Source organism: Aotus nancymaae, unplaced genomic scaffold (genome assembly GCF_030222135.1).
Source record: "Aotus nancymaae isolate 86718 unplaced genomic scaffold, 86718_ANA_hifiasm-v0.15.2.pri h1tg000076l, whole genome shotgun sequence".
Taxonomy (NCBI): Eukaryota; Metazoa; Chordata; class Mammalia; order Primates; family Aotidae; genus Aotus; species Aotus nancymaae.
The window spans coordinates 20,693,723-20,718,679 of record NW_026988491.1 but is presented as its reverse complement, the minus strand read 5'-3'; the positions used below and the strand labels follow the sequence as shown (position 1 = coordinate 20,718,679).

General features: G+C 44.7%; 1 protein-coding gene across 3 annotated transcripts in view; it reads right to left on the bottom strand.

Annotated features, from left to right (window-relative positions):
- The window catches only part of PPARA (peroxisome proliferator activated receptor alpha), a 95,160-nt gene that overhangs the window by 34,473 nt on the left and 35,730 nt on the right, over window positions 1-24,957 (bottom strand). For 2 of the 3 annotated variants that reach the window (XM_021668672.2, XM_064368226.1), the window contains exon 2: window positions 9,347-9,597. In XM_021668672.2, coding sequence (XP_021524347.1) covers window positions 9,347-9,554 — 208 coding nt within the window. In that variant the 5' untranslated portion in view covers window positions 9,555-9,597. Of the gene's footprint in view, window positions 1-3,642; window positions 4,209-9,346; window positions 9,598-24,957 lie in introns of those variants that run through there. The other variant, XM_064368227.1, reaches the window with a different exon arrangement.

Sequence of the window (24,957 nt, the reverse complement as noted above, 5' to 3'; positions counted from 1 at the left end):
TCATGCTTGACTAATTTTTGTATTTTTAGTAGAGATGGGGTTTCACCATGTTGGCAAGGCTGGTCTTGCCTTAGCCTCCCTAGTAGTTGAAATTACCAGCACCCACCACCATGCCCACTCCTGATCTCAGGTGATTTGCCCACCTCGGCCTCCCAAAGTGCTGGGATTACAGGTGTGAGCCATTGCGCCTGGCCAGAATAGCCCTATATCTATTAAAGAAATTGAATATGTGGTTACGATAATCTTCCCATTAAGAAAACTTTAGACCCAGACAGCTTCATTTGTGAACTACCAAGCATTTAAGGGAGAACAACTGTCAACTCTACAGAAATATTCCCAGAAAACTGAAGAGGAAAAAACACAGTTGAATATCCCTATTCCAGAAGTCCAAAATCCAAAATGATCCAAAATCCAAAACTTTCTGAATGTTGATATGATGCTACAAGTGGAAAATTTCACACCTGATCTCATGTGACAGATGGCAGCAAAACACACAAAATTATTTAAAATTTTGTATAAAACTGCCTTCAGGCTATAGGTATAAGGTATATATGAAACATAAATTTTGTGTTTAGTCTTGGTTCCTATCTCTAAGATATCTCATTATCTACATGCAAATACTTCCAAATCCAAAAAAAGATCTGAAATACAAAACACCTCTGGTCTCAAGCATTTCAGATAAGGGATACTTCAACCTATAGTTCCTAGCTCATTCCAGGAGGCAAGAATGATTCTTATATAAAAACCAGACAAAGATATTAACAAGAAAAGAAAACAAGAACAAATATTCCTTAGGAACATGGATGCAAAAATTCTTAATAAAATTTTAGCAAGTTATATTCAATAATATATAAAGCAGGTAATACATTATGACTAAGATCTATTCTGGGAAGGCAAGGTTGGCTTAACCCTTGAAATTAAAACAATTTATTTCACCATATTAACATTAAAAAAGAAAAACCATTTGATCTCACTAGATGCATAACAAGTATTTTACCAAATCCAACATCATTTCCTGATAAGAGCTTACAGCAAACTAGGGCTAGAAGGGAGCTTCCTCAACCAGATAAAAGGCACCTAAGAAAAACTGTAGCTGACATCATGTTCATAGTGAAAGACGAAAGCTTTTCCCCTAAAATCAAGAAGAAGGTAAGGCTGTTTCACCACTTCTCTTTAACATTTTACTGGAAGTTCTAACCAGTGTAATGACATTTGAAAAACAAATAAAAGATTTATAGCTTTGCTAGGCACTGTGGCTTGTGCCTGTAATCCCAGTACTTTGGGAGGCTAAGGTGGGTGGATTGCTTTAGCCCAGGCATTCAAGACTAGCCTGAATGGCAAAATCCCATCTCTATAAAAAAATACAAAAATTAGATGAATGTGGTGGCACATGCTTGTAGTTCCAGATACTCAGGGGGCTGAGGTGGGAGGATTGCTTGAGCATGGAGCAGTGGGGAGGTCAAAGCTGAAGTGAGCAGTGATCATGCCACTCCAGTCTGGGCAACAGAGTAAATCCCTGTCTCAAAAAAAAAAAAGGGGGAGGGGTGGGTACGGTGGCTCACACTTGTAATCCTGGCACTTTGGGAGGCTGAGTTGGGTGGATTGCCTGAGGTCACGAGTTTGAGACCAGCCTGGCAAACATGGTGAAACCCTGTTTCTACTAAAAATACAAAAATCAGCTGGGTGTGGTGGCAGGCGCCTGTAATCCCAGCTACTTGGGAGGCTGGGGCAGGAGAATCACTTGAACCCAGGAGGCAGAGGTTGCAGTGAGCCGAGATTGTGCCACTGCACTCCAGCTTGGGTGACAGAATGAGACTCCATCTCAAAAGCAAACAAAAGATACATAGATTGAAAAGTAACAAGCAAAACTATTTTTATGGCAGATGATATAACTATCTATGTAGAAAATACTAAATAATCTAAAAAAGTTACTAGAACTAATTTTTTTTTTTTTTTTTTTTTTTTTTAGACAGAGTCTCACTCCGTCACTAGGCGTCAGGCTGGAGTGCAGTGGCGCCACCTCGGCTCACCACAACCTCCGCCTCCTGGGGTCAAGCAATTCTCCTGCCTCAGCCTCCCAAGTAGCTGGGACTACAGGCGCGCACCACCACGCCCAGCTAATTTTTTTGTATTTTTAGTAGAGACAGGGTTTCACCATGTTGGCCAGGATGGTCTCAATCTCTTGACCTCGTGATTTGCCTGCCTTGGCCTCCCAAAGTGCTGGGATTACAGGCGTGAGCCACCGCACCCGGCCACTAGAACTAATTAATGAGCTTACCAAGGATGCAGAGTACAAGAGCAGTATCTAAAAATCAAATACATTTCAATATATAGCAATGCAAAATCAGAAGTCAAAACGTAACAAAACCAATACCATCATTTACAATAACATAAAAAATATGGGCATAAAAATAGCCTTATAGGATTAAAAAAATCATAAAAGCTATAAAACATTACTAAGATAAACTGAAGGAGACCTAGCTAAGTGGAGAAATAACCATGTTCATGGATAAGACATGAATAGAATAAATGAGAAGAATAAAGTTGGAGAACTTACGCTAGGTGACTATAGGCCTTCTTATAAAGCTACAGTAATCAGGACACTGTGAGATTGGTGTCAAAAGGGACAAACAGATCAATGCAACTGAATAGAAATAGACATGCAATATATGGTCAATTGATTTTTGATAAAGATACAAAGGCAGCTTAGTGGAGACAGGAGTCTTTTTAATAAACTGTACTGGAATAGCTGCAAGCAAATTATAAAAAAAAAAGAAAGAAAATGAGTATTTGAACTAAATTAACTCAATGGATCTTAGACTTAAATGTAAAACCTAAAAATATAAAACTACAAGAAATGATCTTGGACCAGGCAAAGATATCATAGATGTGACACAGAAAGCATAATCCATGAAAAAAAAGGACATTGATAAATTGGACTTCATCAAAATTAAGAACTGGTCTGGCATGATGGCTCACACCTGTAATCCCAGCATTTTGGGAGGCTGAGGTGGGAGGGCTGCTTGAGTTCAGGAGTTTGAGACCACCCCTGGCAACATAATGAGACTCCATATCTACAGAAAGTGAAAAAATTAACCAAGCATGGTAGTATTACTCACACCTGTGGCCCCGACTACTCGGAGGCAGCAGGTGCGTGAAGGAGCAAACTGTGCGATATTCACACAGTGGATGAACAAGAGGGAACTATCGATGTTTGCTGCAATGCAGATGAGTCTCAGCCATTCTGCAGAGTGAAAGAAGCCGGGCTAGAAAGAGCATGTGCCGTATGAGTCCATCTGTATAAGGTTCTAGGACATACAAGGCAACCTAGAATGATAGAAAGTGGATCAGTGGTTTATTGGGGGAGGGAGGCAGGGAGGCACTGGGCTGGGGGAAGAGGAATTAGAAAACGGCACAAGTAAACTTTAGGGGTGAGGGATGGGGGCACTATTGATAGATGCAGGAGGCTGATAAGGGGGGAGTCCCCAGAGGATCTCTAACCTGCCTCACAAGTGTTCACATCAGATGCTTTTGTGCAGATAAGAGAACCTGCCCAGGGTTCCCTTGCCTGGACAGGCCTGCAAGGGACTGCGGACCACCTGGGCACTGGGAGAATGGGGTGGAGCCATGAGAAGTTCTCACCTTGTGCAGCAGGGAGGAGCCTGGCCTCCAACTGGAGTGTAGTGGCCTGGTCATCAGTCTGCAAGCTGGGAGCCCATTGGCAGGACCCCATCTAGCTTTGCTGAGAGTTTTTTTTCTTTTTTCTTTTCACCCAATGCATTCTGCTCTCCTCACTCTTCAACCTGTCCACGTGCCTAATTTTTCCTGGTCATGACACAAAACCTCAGATTTAGCCGAACCAAGGAGCAAAAATTCTGCATCACGATCTTGAGTGTATTGATGGTTTCACAGATGCATGTGTGTGTACACCTATCAGACTGTACACTTTAAATACGTGCAGTTTATTGTATGTCAATTATGGCAATAAAGCCGGGAAGAAAAACCAGGGATAAAAAGGTACGTTGGCTGAGTGAACCAGCCTCACCCATCCGGTCTCCTGGGTGTAAAGTTTAAAGTAAGTACATTTTATATCTGGCCTTTCTGAGAGAGCAGTCTACATAACTAGGAGTATTACCCAAAAGATCAGATACAAAGATGAAAGATTTAATTTACTAATAAGAAATAATCTTTTTTTTTTTGAGACTGAGTCTCGCTCTGTTGCCAGGCTAGAGTGCAGTGGCACAATCTTGGCTCACTGCAACCTCTGCCTCCCGGCTTCAAGCAATTCTCCTGCCTCAGCTTCCCGAGCAGCTGGGACTACAGGCATGTGCCACTACACCCAGCTAATTTTTGTATTTTTATAGAGACAGGGTTTCACCATGTTGGCCAGGGTGGTCTCAATCTCTTCACCTCATGATCGGCCTGCCTCGGCCTTCCAAAAGTGCTGGGATTACAGGCGTGAGCCACTGTGCCCGGCCTGCTCTTAATTTATTTAGGTAGGAAGCACTGTTCAGCATGTGGAATTGGGTTAAATGTGGCTTTCAATGGCTTATATAGACCACAAGGCTAGTATGCAGGAAATTCTCAAGCCTTACCTGCATCAGAACTTTCAAATGACTTAGAAATACATTTTAGATTACAGTTCTTGATAATGACCTAAAAGATACTACTTTTAGAAAAGGACCCCTGAATCTAATTAGATAGAAGAGCAGGGTTCCCTCCTGTATGAGGACCTGGGGTGAGAAGAAAGCATAGAGGTCCTGTGTTTAAACCTCCAGGGAAGGCAGGAGGGGGCTGAGCAGCCCTCCTGGCCACTGCCGGAAAAGAACTTTCCAGAGCTAGAGCCACACACCCACCGACCCCCGCAGCCCACACAAATTCCATATTTCAGAACAAGCTCTAGAATATATCTTACCAAAAGAAAAAAGTGTATCTCTGAACTCTTTTACTAGACAATGAACTATATTTTTCACCCTGGGGGTGGGGCTGGGGGAGCCTGTCTTCCTTAAAAAAAGAAAGGCAAAAAAGAAAAATTAACAAAAGCAAGATAAATCTTTTCAAATCTATAAGGAAAAAAAAATTTTCTGATAAATAGCACAACTAGTCATTATAGGAAAGCAGTGAACCAGCATGGGGCGTGTGTGTGTTGGGTGAAGACAGGCCCCACTTTGTGGGCTTAAGAGCTGGGTTCTGGCCCTGGCTCTCCTGGACTGGTGATCTCCAGCATGTCAAGATTTCCTGGGACCTGCCTCCTATCCTCCTTCGTTAAAGAAACATAGCAATGACCTCACAATGCTGCTCTTTGGCTTACGCAGGCCCGAGGTGTGTGGGCAGCGTGCAGTCATTGTCAAGGTCGCCTACCCAGGTTCGCTGCAAGGCAACCTACCCAGGCCCCGTGAGGCGCCACCTGACCCGGAGCCTTTTCCTTGCTGTCGTCCAGCCTCCTTGCCCACCTCCCCCACTGTTCTGGGAGCCATCATCTCCCTACACTGTCACTCTCCTCACAGTGCTATCCTCTGCTTAATGCATCAGGAAAAGGGAGACAAGACCTGCACCATCTGTAACGGTCTGTCAGGGTCACTCCCAAAGCCCCCAGAGTCCTCAGGGGCTCACTTGCCTCGTGCAATTCCTGATTGACTAAGCTGAGGACGCTGCCACCTTTTACAAGGCGCAATCACCTTGTAAAGGTGATCACCTCGTAAAGGTGATCACCTCTGCCAGGATGCAGAGAACAGCCCTCTAGAGCCAGCGGAGGGGCGGGGTCCAGGCCCAGCCTGTCTTTCTGGCCGAATGAAACGCGTCAAGTTACTTAATTTTTTTCTTTTTTTGAGATGGAGTCTTGCTCTGTCACCCAGGAATTACGGGTGTGCACCACCACGCCTGGCTAATTTTTGTATTTTCAGTAGAGATGAGGTTTCATCATGTTGAACCAGGCTGGTTTTGAACTCCTGACCTCAAGTGATCCACCTGCCTCAGCCTCCCAAAGTGCTGGGATTACAGATGTGAGCCACCATGCCCAGACTTTTTTTTTTTTTTTTTTTTTTTTTTTTTTTTTAATGAGACAATCTCGCTCTGTCACTCAGGCTGGAGTGCAGTGGTATGATCTCTGCTCACTACAACCTCCGCCTCCTGGATTTAAGCAAGTCTCCCTGCCTCAGCCTCCTGAGTAGCTAGGATTACAGGCGCCTACCATCATGCCCAGGTAATTTTTGTATTTTTTAATCAGGTTTTCGCTGTGTTAGCCAGGACTGGTCTTAAACTCCTGACCTCAGGTGATCTGCCCACCTCAGCCTCCCAAGTGCTGGGACTACAGGCGTGAGCCACCACACCTGACCAAGTTACTTAATTTCTCTGAGCTCATTTCTATGTAGTCACACACAGCACAGTCACATTTTGGTCAACAATAGAACACAAGTAAAACTGTGGCACCATGATCCCGTAAGATGATAATACTGTGTTTTCGCTGTAACCTTTTCTATGATATGTTTTGCTATGTTTAGACACACAAATACTTACCATTGTGTCCCAGCGGCCTACAGGATTCAGTACAATGACATGCAGTTCAGGTGTGTGACCTGGGAGCAACAGGCTGCACCATCTGAGTTTGTGTGACTCTATCATGTTCACACAATGATGAAATTGCCTAAGGATGCATTTCTCAGAACCTGCCCCTGTCATTAAGCAACATGACTATAATATCTATGTACACACCGCCCAGGTTTATCACACTGCTGAAGTCTTTTAAAAATACACAACCGAGGTCAGGCATGGTGGCTCATGCTTGTAATCCTAGCACTTTGGGAAGCTGAGGTGGGCAAATCACAAGGTCGGGAGTTCAAGACCAGCCTGGCCAACACAGTGAAACCCCATCTTTACTAAAAATACACAAATTAGCTGGGCATGATGGTGGGCACCTATAATCCCAGCTACTTGGGAGCCTGAGGCAAGAGAATCGCTTGAACCCGGGAGGTGGAAGTTGCACTCCAGCCTGGGGAACAGAGCTAGACTGCATCTCAAAAATAAATAAACAAATAAAATCTAGAGAGAATTAGAATCCCCATGAGACCCCCTCCCCAATTCTCCCTCCATCTGTCTCAAGAGGTGACTGAACCCTTAAAGGTGGGATGCACTTTGCAATATGTGTATGTCTGTTTCTATCAAGGATGTCCTAGATTGTTTAGTGTTAAAGATTTTACATTGGCTGGGTGTGGTGGCTCATGCCTGTAATCCCTGAACTTTGGGAGGCTGAGGCAGGAGGATGGCCTGAGGTCAGGAGTTGGAGACCAGCCTGGCCAACACGGTGAAACCCCATCTCTGCTAAAAATGCAAAAATTAGCTGGGCCTGGTGGCAGGCTCCTGTAATCCCAGCTACTCAGAAGGCTGAGGCAGAAGAATTGCTTGAACCTGGGAGGCAGAGGTTGCAGTGAGCCGAGATCGCACCACTGCACTCCAACCTCAGCAACAAGAGTGAAACTCTGTCTCAAAAAATTAAAAAATACAAATAAAAGATTTTACAGTAATTGGATTATAAAAAATATATCCTTAGGCTTGTTTATTTTCATTAGATGTTGCTTAAATTTTTTTTTTTTTTTAAAGACAGGTTCTCATTGTCACCCAGGCTGCAGTGCAGTGGCAGTCATAGCTCACGCAGCCTCCAACTCCTTCCTGGGCTCAAGTGATCCTCCTGCCTCAGAATCCTGAGTAGCTAGGACCACAAGCATGTGCCACCATGCACGGCTAATTTTTTTTAATTTTAATTTTTTGTAGAGACGGGAGTTCACTATATTGCTCAGTCTGGTCTCAAACTCCTGACTTCAAGCAATCCTCCCAACTTGGCCTCCCAAAGCGCTAGGATTGCAGGCTGGACCCACTAAGCCTAGCCCAGCATTGCTTTTTTTTTTTTTTTTGAGACAGAGTCTTGCTCTGTCTCTCAGGCTGGAGTGCAGTAGCACAATCTCAGCTCACTGAAATCTCCGCCTCCTGGGTTCAAACAATTCTCCTGCCTCAGCCTCCCCAGTAGCTGGGATTACAGGCATGTACCACCACGCCCAGATAATTTTGTATTTTTAGTAGAGACAGGGTTTCACCATGTTGGCCAGGTTGGTCTTGAACTCCTGACCTCAGATGATCCACCCGCCTTAAGTGGATCATCTGAGGTCAGGAGTTCGAGACCACAAGTCCCAAAGTGCTGGGATTACAGGCGTGAACCACCAGGCCCAGCCTCCAGCATTGCTTTTTTAGATGGACTTGTGTTGATACACACAGAGCTAGTGTGTTCTATTATTTATTTATTTATTTATTATATATTTTTGAGACAGAGATTTGCTCTGTCACCGAGGCTGGAGTGCAGTGGTACAATCTCAGTTCTCGGCTCACTGTAGTCTTCACCTCCAGGGTTTAAGTAATTCTCCTGCCTCAGCCTTCAGGGTTGCTGGGATTACAGGTGTGTGCCACCACGCCTGGCTAATTTTTGTATTTTTAGTAGAGACAGGGTTTCATCATGATGGCCAGGCTGGTCTCAAACTCCTAACCTCAAGTGATCCACCCACCTTGGCCTCCCAAAGTGCTGGGCTTACAGGCATGAACCACACCTGGCTTAGTCTGTTTTTTTTTTTTTTTGAGGTGGAGTTTCGTTCGTTACCCAGGCTGGAGTGCAATGGCGCGATCACGGCTCACTGCAACCTCCGCCTCCTGGGTTCAGGCAATTCTCCTGCCTCAGCCTCCTGAGTAGCTGGGATTACAGGCACGCACCACCATGCCCAGCTAATTTTTTGTATTAGTAGAGACAGAGTTTCACCATGTTGACCAGGATGGTCTCGAGCTCTTGACCTCGTGATCCACCCACCTCGGCCTCCCAAAGTGCTGGGATTACAGGCTTGAGCCACCGCGCCCGGCCTAGTCTGTTTTTTTAAATTGCTATGAAGTATGCCACTGTATAAACACGTCCCAATTTATCTGTTGCCCTTTGATGCATTGCCAGCTCGTTTCCCATCCTTCCCTCTTACAAACAGTGCCTCCCTGCAGACTGTTGCACACATCTCCTCTTTAAAATGTTTAGCTGTCCCCTGTGGGCTTGCTGGGGTTAGGGTCTGTGCACTTTAGCCGCTCCCCGTGACCGAATCTCAAGCATTGTTTGACATGTGCGTGGCTTTCACAAGAGCGTGCACCATGAGCCGTGACACGTGCTTCGGAAGCTTCTGGGGCCCAGCGGCACTGGAGGTGATGCTTTACCACGTCCGAAGATTCCTTTGCAAAAAGGTGTGACTTCTTTTCCAGCTAAAGAGAACAGTTTTCTCTGAGGAAGAAACATTTCTAAATGAAACTTTCTAGGAAACAGCACGCTTACCCGTGATGACCGAGCCATCTGAGCCGGGACCGCTTCCTAAGTACTGGTATTCCGTAAAACTGAAGCTTCCAGAACTATCCTCACCGATGGATTGCGAAATCTCTTGGATGTTTCCCATTTCTTGCAGGAATTCTTCAGATAACGGGCTCTCTAGATCGGCAGCCTCGAGTGGGGAGAGGGGGCAGAGCGGGCTTTCTGTGTCCACCATCGTGACCAGATGGTGTTGGTTGCTCAGCTGAGCTCCAAGCTACCTGGAGGAAAGAGGCACAATCCGTAAGACTGATGTATTATAAGAACGTTCACTTGTTTTTATTTTTTTAATTTTTTTAAATTTTAAACTAATTTTTTTTTTATTTTTCAGATGGAGTCTTGCTCTTGTCGCCCAGGCTGGAGTACAGTGGCGCGATCTCAGCTCACTGCAACCTCCACCTCCCTGCTTCAAGTGATTCTCCTGCCTTAGCCTCCCAAGTAGCTGGGATCGCAGAAGCCCACCACCACGCCCGGTTAATTTGTTGTATTTTTAGTAGAGATGGGGTTTTACCATGTTGGTCAGGCTGGTCTCAAACTCCTAACTTCAGGTGATCAGCCCGCCTTGGTGCTTTGATCACAGGCGTGAGCCGCTGTGCCTGGCCACTTATGTGTTTCTAAATGCAACATCATTTATCATCGAAGATACGCCTGAATTCATCATCTGAACAGGACCACTGCTGAGCCTCTCCTCTAGGCTTGACTCTTGATCAGCACACTGAGAAAATGAGAAACCTTCAAACTTTTAAACAACAAACTGTGGAAGGAGCCACAGTCCACGAGGCCAGGAATCTGTCACTCATCACTGATTGAGCACCCTGTGCGGAGGTGCTAGGGACACAGCAGAGACAAAAACGGATCCCTGGGCCAGCCGCGGTGGCTCACACCTGTAATCCCAGTACTTTGGGAAGCCAAGGCAGACAGATCACTTGAGGTCAGGAGTTTGAGACCAGCCTGGCCAACGAGGTGAAACCCCATCTCTACTAAAAATATATAAATTAACTAGGCATGGTGGCACATGCCTGTAATCCCAGCTACTCGGGAGGCTGAGGCAGGAGAATCGCTTGAACCTGGGAGGCGAAGGTTCCAGTGAGCTGAGATAGTGCCACTGCACTCCAGCCTGGGTGACAGAGTGAGTCCGTGTCTCAACAAACAAACAAACAAACAAACAAACAAACAAACAAACAAAACAGATTCCTGCTCTCAGGGAGCCTCCCTTCTAACTGGGACACAGACCGTGAACAAAGAAACAACTGCACATAACCTAACAGGTATAGACACAGAATAGATGTTAATTTACATGGAGAGGCCAGGGAAGGCCTCACTGACGAAGGGGCAGGAGAGATCTCAGGAAATGAGGGGGCAAGCGGTATAGATGTCCCAGGGGAGAACATTCCAGCAAACAGAACACCAAGTGCAAAGGCCACAGGACTGAAACACGTTGGCGCATTCCAGGAACAACAGGTGGCCAGTGCGGCTCAGCCTGCAGGGCGTGGGGAGCGGGGCCAAGCAGGCAGCATGTGTGCTGGGTGTGACATTCATTCCAGTGTGTTCTCCCTGTGGCCATGAAGGCAGCTCACGCAGGGGGTCCTTGACTGTGATTGTAGAGTCATGAATACTTTGTCCAAACAAATCTAGATGGGTGAGTCCCAGACAATGGGCTATGTCAACTAGCAGGCGAACGACGTTTCCCTAAGGGTACAGTGAAAAAGCAGCCATCTTCCGGGGTGAGTCTGTATCACGCTGTCACTGAAACATCTTATGCCACTTCCTGGGACCTCCAGACTGAAGCCCAGTCTCCTGAGCACACTGTTCCAGCCCTTCCACACGTGTCCCCCCGGATCGTGCAGTTACCACCGTCTTTCTACCCTCCGGAAGCCCAGCAGCACTGAGAATTGCTTTCAGGATTTCACGTCTGCACCTTTGCCCAGGTGCACCTGCCTGAACCCCCCTGCACACTGCTGCCTTCTGGAGGCTCTGACTCAGGTCCACCTCCCTGAACCCGGCTGAGTCATCAGTTGCCCAATGAGGCTGACTAGGTGACCTTGAGCTTCCAGAACTGTCTTCCTTCTGAAAATGGTCACATTGATGCCCACGGCTCACATCATGGAGAGGCTCAGATGGGTATGTGCTGCCACCAGTCACTGTCAGGGCAGCCGTCATCACATGGTGATCACGGAACCCCAGACTCTCCAGATGGAGTGAGGAGTACTGCCCCAAAGCAAATATTTATCCCTTAAATGCATGTGCATAAAAATATGTTCACGTTTGAGGTTTGCTTAATGTAAACAACAGCTTTTAGTGTGGTGAGGAAGGGATGTTTTGGCTTCCTCTACCAATATCCAAAATGGATACCATTCATCCATTTTTGTGAAACTCATATCTTATGTTTGGAATTCTGGCAATAAATCATCAAAGTTCACAGGGAAATCATCAAATAGCACACAGGGAAAAATAAAAGAGCAAGATTGACCTTTCACAGGGTTTAGAATGCTTTTTTTTCCTCTATAACCTAGTAGCATAAATCAGGCTGCGAATCTGTATAGAGTTTCTATCATATTTTATTCTGCATTCTGTCTGAAGGGAGATTTTTTTCTAATGGCAAGAAAGATAATGGGGTAAGCATTATTTAAAATATTTTTCACCTTGAACAAAAAGTTCAAAAGTTACAGTCACTAACTGACTCTATTAACCATGAAGTGCATCCCAGCAGAAAGCAAGTACCTGGGGCTGGGTGTGGTGGCTCACACCTGCAATCCCAGCACTTTGTGAAGCCGAGGAGGGTGGATCACTTGAGGTCAGGAGTTTGAAACCAACCTGGCCAACATGTTGAAACCCTGTCTGTACTAAAAATACAAAAAAATTAGCTGGGTATGGTGGCGGGCACCTGTAATCCCAGCTACTTGGGAGGCTGAGGCAGGAGAATCGCTTGAACCTGGGAGGTAGAGGTTGCAATGAGCTGAAATCGTGCCACTGCACTCCAGCCTGGGTGATAGAGTGAGCGAGACTCTGTCTCAAAAAAAAAAAAAAAAAAAAGAAAGCAAGTAGCTAGGCAGAAACTGTGATGGATGTGCTGTGCCACCTCCCTTTTCTCCTCATTGCGTTCTCAGGAGTGGAAAATGCGTGTAGACTATGCCTCTTATCCCTGCTAATATTCTCTCTTCTAGTCAGGAGCATCTGACTAATATAACAATGTCAGTTTCCTTGTCATTACATTCAAGGAGTTTCAAAGTTTTATAATTTCATCATTTTTAGTTGCTTTTAAACAATACCTGGGATTAATTTAGAGAAACATTTCATCTTGCCATGAAAAAATCAAGATAAAATCTCTATCTAGAGTGAGGCAATACTGTCTTAAACTCTGGCCAGAGGGACTGTCTCTGTACAGATCACTGAACAAATTGGCCCTTCCTTGCTCCCAACAAGAGTAGATAAGGAACAGTTGCCTTTGACTGTATCCCCCAGATAGAGAGCAGAGGCCAAGCAGGCACCCGCCCCACCCTGCACAACCTCCCAGCATGCTCTGGCGCTGGGGCTCCTCCCACCTCACTGGAGCTTTTGCTCAGGAGCAGAATTATCCTGGGGAAGTCCCCACCCCTGCCTATCACCCACATGACATACCACTGCCAAGCTCATCGACAAGAGTGAACCAGGCGGACCAGTTCCCGTGTCCTATGCCCCAAATGCTCTGGGGGGATCAACCATGCCTTTTCTCAGCAACCCTAAAATCTGGTCCAGAGACAAGACAATGCAAACAGCACTGAGTAGGTCTTCAGTTTTGTAGCACAGATAGAGTCTCACATAAGCTGAGAGGGGAGGGAGAGTGCATGGGGTGTTGGCAAAAGGCAGGGCTTCCGTTTTAGTCCCAGCAATGATGGGAGCTTCTCATTCCTTCCTTACCTGAGACCTTTTACATTTCTAAATTCATAATTTTCTTTCCCTTATAATTTGTTTTGTTTTTAAAATTATTTAAAAAATTGTTGTGGTATATACTAGGTGTGTTTATGGGGCATATGAGATGTTTCGATACAGGCATGCCACGTGAACTAAGCACATCATGGGGGATGGGGTGGCCATGCCCTCAAGGATTGATCCTTTCAGTTACAAACAACCCAATTACACTCTTTAAGTTATTTAAAAATATACAGTTAAGTTATTATTATTATTATCGTTTTGAGTGGAGTTTTGCTCTTGTTGCCCAGGCTGGAGTGCAAAGTGGTTGGCTCACCACAACCTCCACCTCCCAGGTTCAAGCGATTCTCCTGCCTCAGCCTCCGGAGTAGCTGGGATTACAGGCATGTGCTACCACTCTCTGCTAATTTTGTATTTTTAGTACAGACAGGGTTTCTCCATGTTGGCCAGGCTGGTCTTGAACTCCCCACCTCATGTGATCCACCCACCTCAGCCTCCCAAAGCGCTGGGATTACAGGTGTGAGCCGTCGCGCCTGGCACAATTAAGTTATTATTGACTATAGTCACCGTGTTATGCTATCAAATAGTTGCCGAGTTCAGGAGAATCGCTTGAACCCAGGAGGTGGAGGTTGCAGTGAGCTGAGATCATGCCACTGCACTCCAGTCTGAGCAACAGAGTGAGACTCTGTCTCAAAAAAAAACCAAAAAACCTAGTAGGTTATTCTTTCTATACCACTGCCAAGCTCATCGACAAGAGCGAACCAGGCGGACCAGTTCCCGTGTCCTATTTTTGGTACCTATTAACCATCTTCACTGCCCGCAGCCTCTCGCTGCCCTTCCCAGCCTCTGGTAACGATCCTTTTCTACCCTCTCTGTGTTCAACTGATTTGATTTTTAGATCCCACCAAATAAGTAAGAACATGTGAGGTTTGTCTTTCTCTGCCTGGCTTATTTCACTTAACATAATAATCTCCAGATCCACCCATGTTGTTGTAAATGACAGGATCTCATTCTTTTTTATGGCTGAATAGTACTCCATGGTGTATATATATCACATTTTCTTTATCTGCTTGTCTGGTGATGGACACCTAGGTTGCTTCCAAATCTTAGCTATTGGTACACAGTGTTGCAACAAACACAGGAGTGTAGATATCTTTTTGATATTTCCCTTCCAATTTAATTGTTAGAGCTGCATCTTGTATAGCATAAGCTCAAACTACTGAAATTCTATTTTTAGGTCTTACTAAACATTTATCAGTCAAAATATTCCTTTGAGAACTATGAAACAGAGTGTATGAAAATCATAGAACATTTAAAAATAGACAAATACAAGAAGAAGTAGACATTGAATTATATCACCGTCTCATGTTACTTGAGGGCAGGGCAGGTGCCAACCCTGGAAGGGTTCTGACAGTGATTCATAACTAACATGAAGGTATTTTCCGTATCACCAGCTCTTAATGCAGGACTGTTTGGAACATTAGGCTAAAATGAGATCAATGGCAGAAGGAGCTCTTCCTTCATGGAACCCATTCTCCTCTAGATCGCCACAGCATCTTGGGCCCAGTTCTGGTGAGCCCTGATTATCTGTGCTGTTGAAACTTCTTATATGTCTGTCTTTCTCACTAGATTGTATGCTCTGTGAGGCTAGGGAACATATTTGCCTAATCTTTGCATCCATACTTCTAGTCCAATTCCTGCTATGTAGCAGGTGTTCAATATCTATTTCTTTTTTTTTTCTTTTTTTGTTTTTTGAGACTGAGTCTCACTCTGTCACCAGGCTGGAGTGCAGTGGTGCGATCTCAGCTCGCTGCAACCTCCACCTCCTGGATTCAAGCAATTCCCCTGCCTCAGCCTCCCGAGTAGCTGGGACTACAGACGTGTACCACCACATTTTTTTGGTATATTTTAGTAGAGATCCAGGATGGTCTCGATCTCTTGACCACATTTCAACTGACATAAGAACAAAAAATCAAACACCACATGTTCTCACTCATAGGTGAGTGTTGAACAATGAGAACACATGGACACAGGGAGGGGAGCATCACACACTGGGGTCTGTGGGGGTGGAACTAGGGGAGGGACAGCAGGGGATGGGGAGTTGGGGAGGGATAACATGGGGAGAAATGTCAGATATAGGTGATGGGGAGGAAGGCAGCAAACCACATTGCCATGTATGCACCTATGTAACAATCCTGCGTGTTCTTCACATGTACCCCAAAACCTAAAACACAATAAAATACATATTTAAAAAAAAAAAAAACAGAAGGAAAAGGTCTGGGCTATAATGCTGATAAAGATACTAGGACTCTATCTTAGTGAATTTAAATCAAATGCATTATAAATAGTTTGCCTATCACCTACATTTGACTAGAGACATCTACCTAAGGCGTTAAATTAAAAATTTCGTAATCAAAAGAATTTGGCATACAGAAAAGAGTGACAAGCCCAATGTGGCAAAAGAGCTGTGAGCGCCTCTACCTTTATCCTCAAAAGTGAAAAAAATACACTGTTCTCAACCATTTCCAAAAGAAAACTCCCTATGGGCTTTACGTTTCTTTATAATTTTCAGAAAGTTTGTAGTTATTGCTTTAAAATATAATCTTACCTTTGTGGATGGTGATAACAAAATAAGAGAAGAAAAGCTGCAAGTTTGGACACATTTTGTGTCTGTTGCAATCAAATTTGAGTAAGCTGAGAGGCCTTCCACAAGAATCAAAAGTCAACTGAAATGAAGTTTGTATTCACCGCTCGAGAGCTCTGAGCCGATACGGCACGGGACGCACAGCAAGGCGGGAAAGGTTGAAGCATTTAGGAGCCAGATGATGAGGAAACAGCCTGGGGACAGTGGCCTAGCCAGTGAAGTGACATACAACCAATGATAACATTTCAGAACAAGGAAGGCCTAATGGGTTTTAGCAGAAATATATCAGATACACGGCAGGCAGACTTTATGGGGGTGAGCCCTGAACTTCATGGGACACATGAGCATGCAGCCATGCTTAACGCTGTAGCCCACAGACAGGCAATCTCAGCTCTGAAGGGACCCGCGGCGCCCGCACACTGGGGTAGGGGCTGTGGCAGTGGCACAGGAAGGAAAACAGGGAGAAGTAATGTTATTGAACACCGCACCTGGGCCAGGCCCTCAATAGCAGTTGCATGTATTTTTTTCTTTTCTTTTCTTTTCTTTTTTTTTTTTTTGAGACAGAGTTTCAAAAAAACACAGGAAGTGCTCTGTGATAAAAGAAAGTGCTTTGTAGTAAGAGTCAGGTAATTTTGCCACTTGCTTGCAATTAAAGAAGACCGAGGGGAAATCCCTCCACTGTGGGCTCCCCAGGGCAGTTGCTGGGTCTCATCCACAGGTGCACCCCTGTACTAGCCACGGAGGTGCTTGGATCCAGAAGGTCCTTTGTAAATATTTTCTTTTTCTTTCTTATTTATTTATTTTTAGATGGAGTCTCGCTCTGTCACCCAGGCTGGAGTGCAGTGGTACAATCTCGGCTCACCGCAACCTCCTTCTCCTGGGTTCAAGCAATTCCCGTGCCTCAGCCTTCTGAGTAGCTGGGACTACTGGCACCCACCACCACTACACTTGGCTGATTTTTTTGTATTTTTAGTAGAGATGAGGTTTCACCATGTTTGGCCAGGCTAGAGTGCAATGGCGAAATCTCGGCTCACCGCAACCTCTGCCTCCCGGGTTCAAGCGATTCTCCTGCCTCAGCCTCCCAAGTGGCTGGGATTACAGGCATGCGCCACCACACCTGGCTAATCATGTATTTTTAGTAGAGACGGGGTTTCTCCAGGTTGGTCAGGCTGGTCTCGAACCCCGACCTCAGGTGATCTCCCTCTTTGGCCTCCCAAAGTGCTGGGATTACAGGTATGAGCCACCGCACCCAGCCGTTTTTTCTTTAAAACAAATATGCCATATTGGTTTCAAAGGAAAGAGAAAGGGCCCTTTCCCTTTAACTTCTAGGGAGTTAGAAGTTCTTCTTACTCAAGACCAAGAGGAACCAACCAGGTAGAGAGATAATCCCTTCTGCAATAGTCCTATATACTGAAGGTTAGTTTCGTTTTATGGTTTCAGGGATAAAGAGATGTATGTGTGTGTGTGTGTGTGTGTGTGTGTGTGTGTGTGTGTGTGTGTGTGTGTATGTATATATATTTTTATTTATTTTTGAGATGGAGTCTCACTCTGCTGCCCAGGCTGGACTATAGTGGCACGATCTCAGCTCACCGCAACCTCCGCCTCCCAAGTTCAAGCGATTCTCCTGCCTCGGCCTCCTGAGTAGCTGGGATTATAGGCACATGCCACCACACGTGCCTAATTTTTTGTATTTTTAGTAGAGATGGGGTTTCACCCTGTTAGCTAGGATGGTCTTGATCTCCTGACCTCGTGATCCATCACCTCGGACTCCCAAAGTGCTGGGATTACAGGCCTGAGCCACCGCACCTGGCCCAGAGATGGCTATATTTTTAAACCCCTCTCCTTGAGCTTTCTTCTTCAGTTTTTAGATTAAACCAATGGTATTGTCTTTTGCCAGAGCAGAGAAGTTCTGAACATACTTCTGCTTTTTCAAAGTCGGGTGAAAAGCAGCAGCAAAAGAGGGTAACAGGGTCAACAAGAGAGTTTTAAAACAAGGGCACTCGAAGGTCAAATGGTCCTCGCTCTAGAAAGTCATGGGAAATGGGAGACACTAGCACGCTCTGATGAGAGCGGTGCCGAAATACCGCACTCATAGAAAAGGAAGAGAATGCTACCAAAAGGGACATTCGGAGAACAAGACTGCTCTAGGGAATTACAGGCACAACTGCACACCTAATAGAAGGGTTGGAAGATGGAGGCCCTGATCTCACAGAAAGTAGAGTGAAAATAGATGGAACATGGGAAAAGAAACAGAAGTGAGAGAGGACCAGTCCAGGAGACAAAACTCATCCAAGTAACAGGAGCTCCGAAGAGCAGGAAGCAAGAACACAGAACAGGGGAACCGCCAACCGATGCACTCAAGACAATTCCTCAGAAATGACTTCCAGGTTGCAAGGGCCCACCAGGGACTCAACAGAATGGATAAATGCACACACACAGATGGTCGCTCACTGGGAAATTCCAGAACCATGCTAGAGACAAGGAGAAGATCCTATGAGCTTTCCAAGGGGTAAAAACATGTTGTATGCAAAGAATCCAATAGAATACTTTATTTTTTTATTTTTTTTTTGAGATGGAATCTCTCTGTGTCACCCAGGCTGGAGTGCAGTGACGCAATCTCAGCTCACTGCAACCTCCGCCTCCTGGGTTCAAGTGATTCTCTTGCCTTAGCCTCTGGAGCAGCTGGGATTGCAGGCACCCACCACCACGCCCAGCTAATTTTTGTATTTTTAGTAGAGACAGGGTTTTGCCATGTTGGCCAGGCTGGTCTTGAACTCCTGAGCTCAGGTGATCCACCCGTCTCGGCCTCCCAAAGTGCTGGGATTATAGGTGTGAGCCTGAGGTCAGTAGTTTGCAACCAGCCTGACTAACATGGTGAAACCCCATCTCTGGAGCCTGTAATCCAAGCTACTTGGAGGGCTGAGACAGGAGAATCGCTCAACCTGGGAGGTGGAGGCTGCAGTGAGCCGAGATCACGCCATTGTACTCCATCCTGGGCAACAAGACTGAAACTCTGCCTCAAAAAAAAAAAATTAGAGATGTTGATGATAATGATAGTGGTACCAGCTAACACTTTTTGAGCCCTTATCAGCTGCCAGGCACTGTCATAAATAAGCACCTAACGTGCATTAACTCACTTCATGGTAACAGCAGCCCCATGAGGCAGGCATTATCGCTGTTTACTTTATACGGATGAAGAAACTGAAGTACAGAGAAGTTACCACAATAGGCCCTGGGGCACAGAACCAGCAGGGCCGGGTTTTGACCCCAGGGAGAAGCCTCTAGAAGCCCTTAGCTTCTACTCCTACCACACTATAATCCTCTGTATCACCTCCCACTACAAACATTTCTCAACTTCACGTCCAACCATCAATGATCTAGAGACTGATAATCTAGCTTTTCTTTTCTTTCTTTCTTTTTTTTTCTTTTTTTTTTTTGGAGACAGGGTTTCAGTCTTTCACCCAGGCTGGAGTGTGCAGTGGTACAATCATAGCTTACTGCAATATTGACCTCCCGGACAAGTGATCCTCCCACCTCAGCCTCCCAGATAACTGGGACTACAGGCACACAACAAAAATTTTTTGTATAGACAGGGTTTCACATGTTGCCCAGGCTGGTCTCAAGCTCCCGAACTCAAGTGATCTGCCCGCCTTGGCCTCGCAAAGTGCTGGGACTATCGGTGTGAGCCACTGCACCCGGCCTGATAACCCAGATTCTAAATTACCCACAAGTTGTTTTTCCTTCCCAGTTTATCATTGAGTAGATGCTCCTGTGCATGAATATATCTCTCTGTTGGCGTCTTTAGTAAAGGTTAAAGATGAGGGAAAACGTAGTATTATTCTTATGTGTTTTTAAAGCAAATACTGGAATTTTAAACTAATGACAAATTGGAATGTGAGGATTATCTGAACTCTTGCGCCTCACGCTGTGAATGAGTGTGTGTTCGGTGGAGAATTGCCTGTGTACTCATTTAGCAGATGAAATCATTTCTGTAAGCATCGCCACATTGGGGCACCAGAGTCTGGATCCTCAGATGAGGACCTCAGAGCCAAGGCCACAGTTCTAGCGCCTATTCCAAGCTAACTATTTTCATTTAAAAAACAGCTTTATGGGCCGGGCATGGTGGCCCAGGCCTGTAATCCCAACATGTTGGGAGGCTGGGGTGGATGGATCACCTGAGGTCAGGAGTTCGAGACCAGCCTGACCAACATGGTAAAACCCTGTCTCTACTAAAAATACAAAAATTAGCTGGGCGTGGTGGCGGGTACCTGTAATTCCAGCTACTTGGGATGCTGAGGCATGAGAATCGCTTGAACCCAGGAGGTGGAGGTTGCAGTGAGCCAAGATGGTGCCACTGCACTCCAGCCTGGGCAACAGGGCGCCATCTCAAAAAAGGAAAAACCAAATGAAACAGAACAGCAAGAGAAACAGCTTTGTGAACATGTAACTGGTGTACGATAATCTGTACATATGTAGAGTGTACAAATTTGATATTTCTTGCCATTTGCATATACCTGTGAAGCCACCATCATAGCCAAGACAGTACACATACCTATCACCCCCAAAGTGCCCTTGTGCCCATCTAATCTCTCCCTCTTGTCCCTCCGCGCCACTGTCACTGGTCTGCTTTCTGTCATTACAGATTAGTTTCTACTTTCTAGTTTTATACAAATAGAATCAAGCAGGATGTATCATACTTATTTTTCCTGGCTTCTTTCGCTCAGCAGAATTATTTTAGCATTCATCCATGCTTTTTATTGCAAAGTACTCCATTGTATGGATAAGCACATTGAGAAGGCACTCACCTATTCATGGCATCTGAATTGTTTCCAAGTCTGGGCTATTATAAATAAAGCAGCTATAGGCCGGGCGCGGTGGCTCACACCTGTAATCCCAGTAATTTGGGAGGCTGAGGCAGGTGGATCACGAGGTCAAGAGCTCAAGACCATCCTGGTCAACATGGTGAAACCCCATCTCTACTAAAAATACAAAAATTAGCTGGGCATGGTGGCACGCACCTATAATTCCAGCTACTCGGGAGGCTGAGGCAGGAGAATTGCTTGAACCTGGGAGGTGGAGGTTGCGGTGAGCCGAGATTGTGCCACCGTACTCCAGCCTGGTGACAGAGCAAGATTCTGTCACCAAAAAAAAAAAAAAAAAAGTAAATAAATAATTAATTAAATAAAATAAATAAATAAGCTATAGACATTCAGGACTAGGCTCTCTATGGAATATATGCTTTCTTTTTTCTTGGCCAAATACTTAGGAGTGGGATTGCCATATCACATGGTAGGCATTTGTTTAACTTTATAAGAAAACGGCTGGTTGGGCACAGTGGCTCATGCCTGTAATCCCAGCACTTTGGGAGGCCAAGGTGGGCAGATCATCTGAGGTCAGGAGTTTGAGACCAGCCTCACCAATGTGGCGAATTCCTGGCTCTACTGAAAAAAAAAAAAAAAAAGGCCAGGTGTGGTGGCATAGACCTGTAATATCAGCTACTTAGGAGAATGAGGCAGGAGAATTGCTCGAACCTGGGAGGCGGAGGTTGCAGTGGGCTGAGATCGCACCCCTGTACTCCAGCCTGGGAGACAGATAGAGACACTGAGAATTTTTCCATGCTTATTTGCTATTCATATCTCTTCTCTGATGATGTGTTTGTTCAGATCTTTTGCCCATTTTTAAAAGTGAGTTATTTTCTTCTAGGTGAGTTTTGAGAGTTCTTTTTGTCTTGTAGCTACAATATCTTTATGAGGCAAATGCTTTTCAAATATTTCTTCTCAGTCTGTAACTTGTTTTCATTCTCCTAAAACTGTCTTTTGAAGAGTAAAAGTTTTGTTTTGATGAAGTTCAATTTATTGATTCTTTTTCTTTCATAGATTGTGTTCTTGGTGTCATAGCTATGAAATCTTTGCCCAACCCAAGGTCACAAAGATTTTTATCCTGTGTTTTCTTCTAGAAGTTTTATAGTTTTAAATTTTACCTTTATATCTCTGATCTACTTTGAGTTAATTTTTGTGTATGGCATGAGGCATGGGTCAAAGTTCATTTTGGGCATATGGATAACCAATTGCACCAGCACCATTTGTTGAAAAGACTGTCTTTTCTCTACCAAATTGCCTTTGCACCTCTGTCAAAATCCAGTTGTTTTTTAAGTTAGAAATGAATATGGGATTTGTTTTTTTATTTATCTTATTTTTTTCATTTTGAGACGGAGTCTCACTCTGTCACTCAGGCTGGAGTGCAGTGGTGTGATCTCGGCTCACTGCAACCTCTACCTCCCGGGTTCAAGCAGTTCTCTGCCTCAGCCTCCCAAGTAGCTGGGATTACAGGCACCCACCCCCACTCCCAGCTAATTTTTGTATTTTTAGTAGATACAGGGTTTCACCATCTTGGCCAGGCTGATCTTGAGCTCCTGACCTTGTGATCCACCTGCCTTGGCCTCCCAAAGTGTTGAGATTACAGGCATGAGCCACCAAGCCCAGCCGAATATGGGATTTAATCAAGTGCTTTTTCTGCATCTACTAAGATGATCATATGGTTTTTCTTTTTCATTCTGTTAATATGGTAAGTTACATTAATTTTTCATTGTCAAGCCATTTGGCATTCCTGGGATGAACCCTACTGGTTATGATATAATATTTGCTATACTTTGAACATATGCCCCAAATTTCATGTGCTGGAAACTTAGTTTCCAAATTCATATGTTGATGGCATTTGAAGGTGGCCTTTGGGAGGTAATTAGGATTATAAGATCATGAGGGTGGGGCCTCCAGGATAGAACTGGTGGTTTTATAAGAAGAGGAAGACAGCCTGAGCTGACAGGTTTTTTGTCTTGCTTCATATCTCGATCCAGCAGGAGGGCCCTCACTGGAGGCCAGCACCACGCTGTTGGACTTCCCAGTTTGCAGAACAATGGGCTAAGTAAACTTGTCTTATCTCCAGGTGGATACTGTCAGAATAAACTTTTTTTTTGTTTTTTTGTTTTTGAGACGGAGTCTTGCTCTGTCGCCAGGCTGGAGTGCAGTGGCCGGATCTCAGCTCACTGCAACCTCCACCTCCCAGGTTCACATGATTCTCCTGCCTCAGCCTCCCGAGTAGCTGGGACTACAGGTGCGTGCCACCACGCCTAGCTAACTTTTGTATTTTTAGTAGAGATGGGGTTTCACCATGTTGGCTAGGATGGTCTCAATCTCCTGACCTTGTGATCTGTCCACCTCAGCCTCTCAAAGTGTTGGAATTACAGGCGTGAGCCACTGTGCCTGGCCCAAACTTCTTTTCTTTATAAATTACTCAGTCTGTGACATTATATTATAGCAACAGAAAAATGAACTAAGATAATATTCTTTTCATAAATTGTTGAATTCAGCGTTCTAGAAGTTTGTTCAGAATCTAGGTTCACGAGGGACATTGGTCTTTAGTTTTCTTTACTTGTAATGTCTTTGTCTAGTTTGTTATCAGATCAATACTGAACTCACAGAATTGGGAAGCATTCTCACCTTTTTTTTCTGGAAGATTTTCTTTAGAGCCTGTATGATTTCTTCCTTAGATATGTGGTAGAAGCCACCAAGAAGGTATCTGAGCCTGGCGTTTCTTTTTTAAACTGCAAATTTTGTTTATTTAATAGATTTACGGCTATTCAGCTGAACTACTTCTTCTTGAACTCAGCTTTGGAAGTCTGTATTTCAAGTCATTTACCCTTTTTATCTAAGTTGTCAGATTTATTGGCATAAATGTGTTCACATTATTCCCTTATCCTTTTGATATCCATATTGATATCGCATCCCTTCTTCCAGATATTGGTAATTTGTGCCTTTTCTCTTTTTGTTGCTGGATAAGCCAGGATAGGGGTTTATCAATTTTATTTATCCCTAAAGAATAAGCTTTGAGCTTTATTGATTTTCTCTACCATTTTTCTGGTATTCTATTCATTGACTTCCGCTCTGATTTCCATTATTTTCTTTTTTTCTACTTATTAATACATTGGGTTTCATCTGTTCTTAGTTTAAGGTCATTGATTTGTGTACTTTCTGCTTTTTTTTCTTTTGAGATGGAGGCTTGCTCTATCACCCAGGTTGGAGTGCAGTGGTGCGGTCCTGGCTCACTGCAACCTCCGCCCCCTAAGTCCAAGCAGTTCTCCTGGCCTCAGCCTCCCGAGTGGCTGGGATTACAAGTGTGTGCCACCATGCCCTGCTAACTTCTGTATTTTTAGTAGAGACGGGTTTCACCAAGTTGGCCAGGCTGGTCTTGAACTCCTGACCTCAAGTGACCCATCTGCCTCAGCTTCCCAAAGTGCTGGGATTACAGGCGTGAGCCAGCATGCCCAGCACTTTCTGCGTTTTTAATGTAGGTGTTTAGTGCTATAAATTTTCATTTAAGTACTGCTTTAACTGCATCCTACAAATTTTGATATTTTAATTTTCATCTCATCCAAAATACCTTCTAATTTCTTTATTGACTCATGGGTTATTTGGAAGTACGTCATTAAGTTTCTAAATATTTGGTGATTTTCTAGCCATGTTTAAGGATTTTTTTTTTTTTTTTTTTTTTTTTTGAGATGGAGTCTTGCTCTGTAGGCCAGGCTGGAGTGCAGTGGTGCAATCTCGGCTCACTGCAACCTCCTCCTCCTGGGTCCCGATTCAAGCAATTCTCCTATCTCAGCCTCCCAAGTAGCTGGGATTCCAGGCACGAGCCACCATACCCAGCTAATTTTTGTATTTTTTAGTAGAGATGGGGTTTCACCATGTTGGCCAGTCTGGTCTTGAACTCCTGACCTCATGATCCACCCGCCTTGGCCTCCCAAAGTGCTGGGATTACAGGCGTGAGCCACTGCTCCCGGCCACCATCTAATTTAATTCCATAATGGTCTGATAATCTATTTTGGATGACTTGCACGTTTTTAAATTTACTGAGACTTGCTCAGAATGTGATCTATATTGGTAAATGTTCTGTATGTGCTTGAAAATATGAATATTATACTGCTTTTGGTGTTCTGTAGATAAATGTCAATTACATCAAGCTGGTTGTCAAT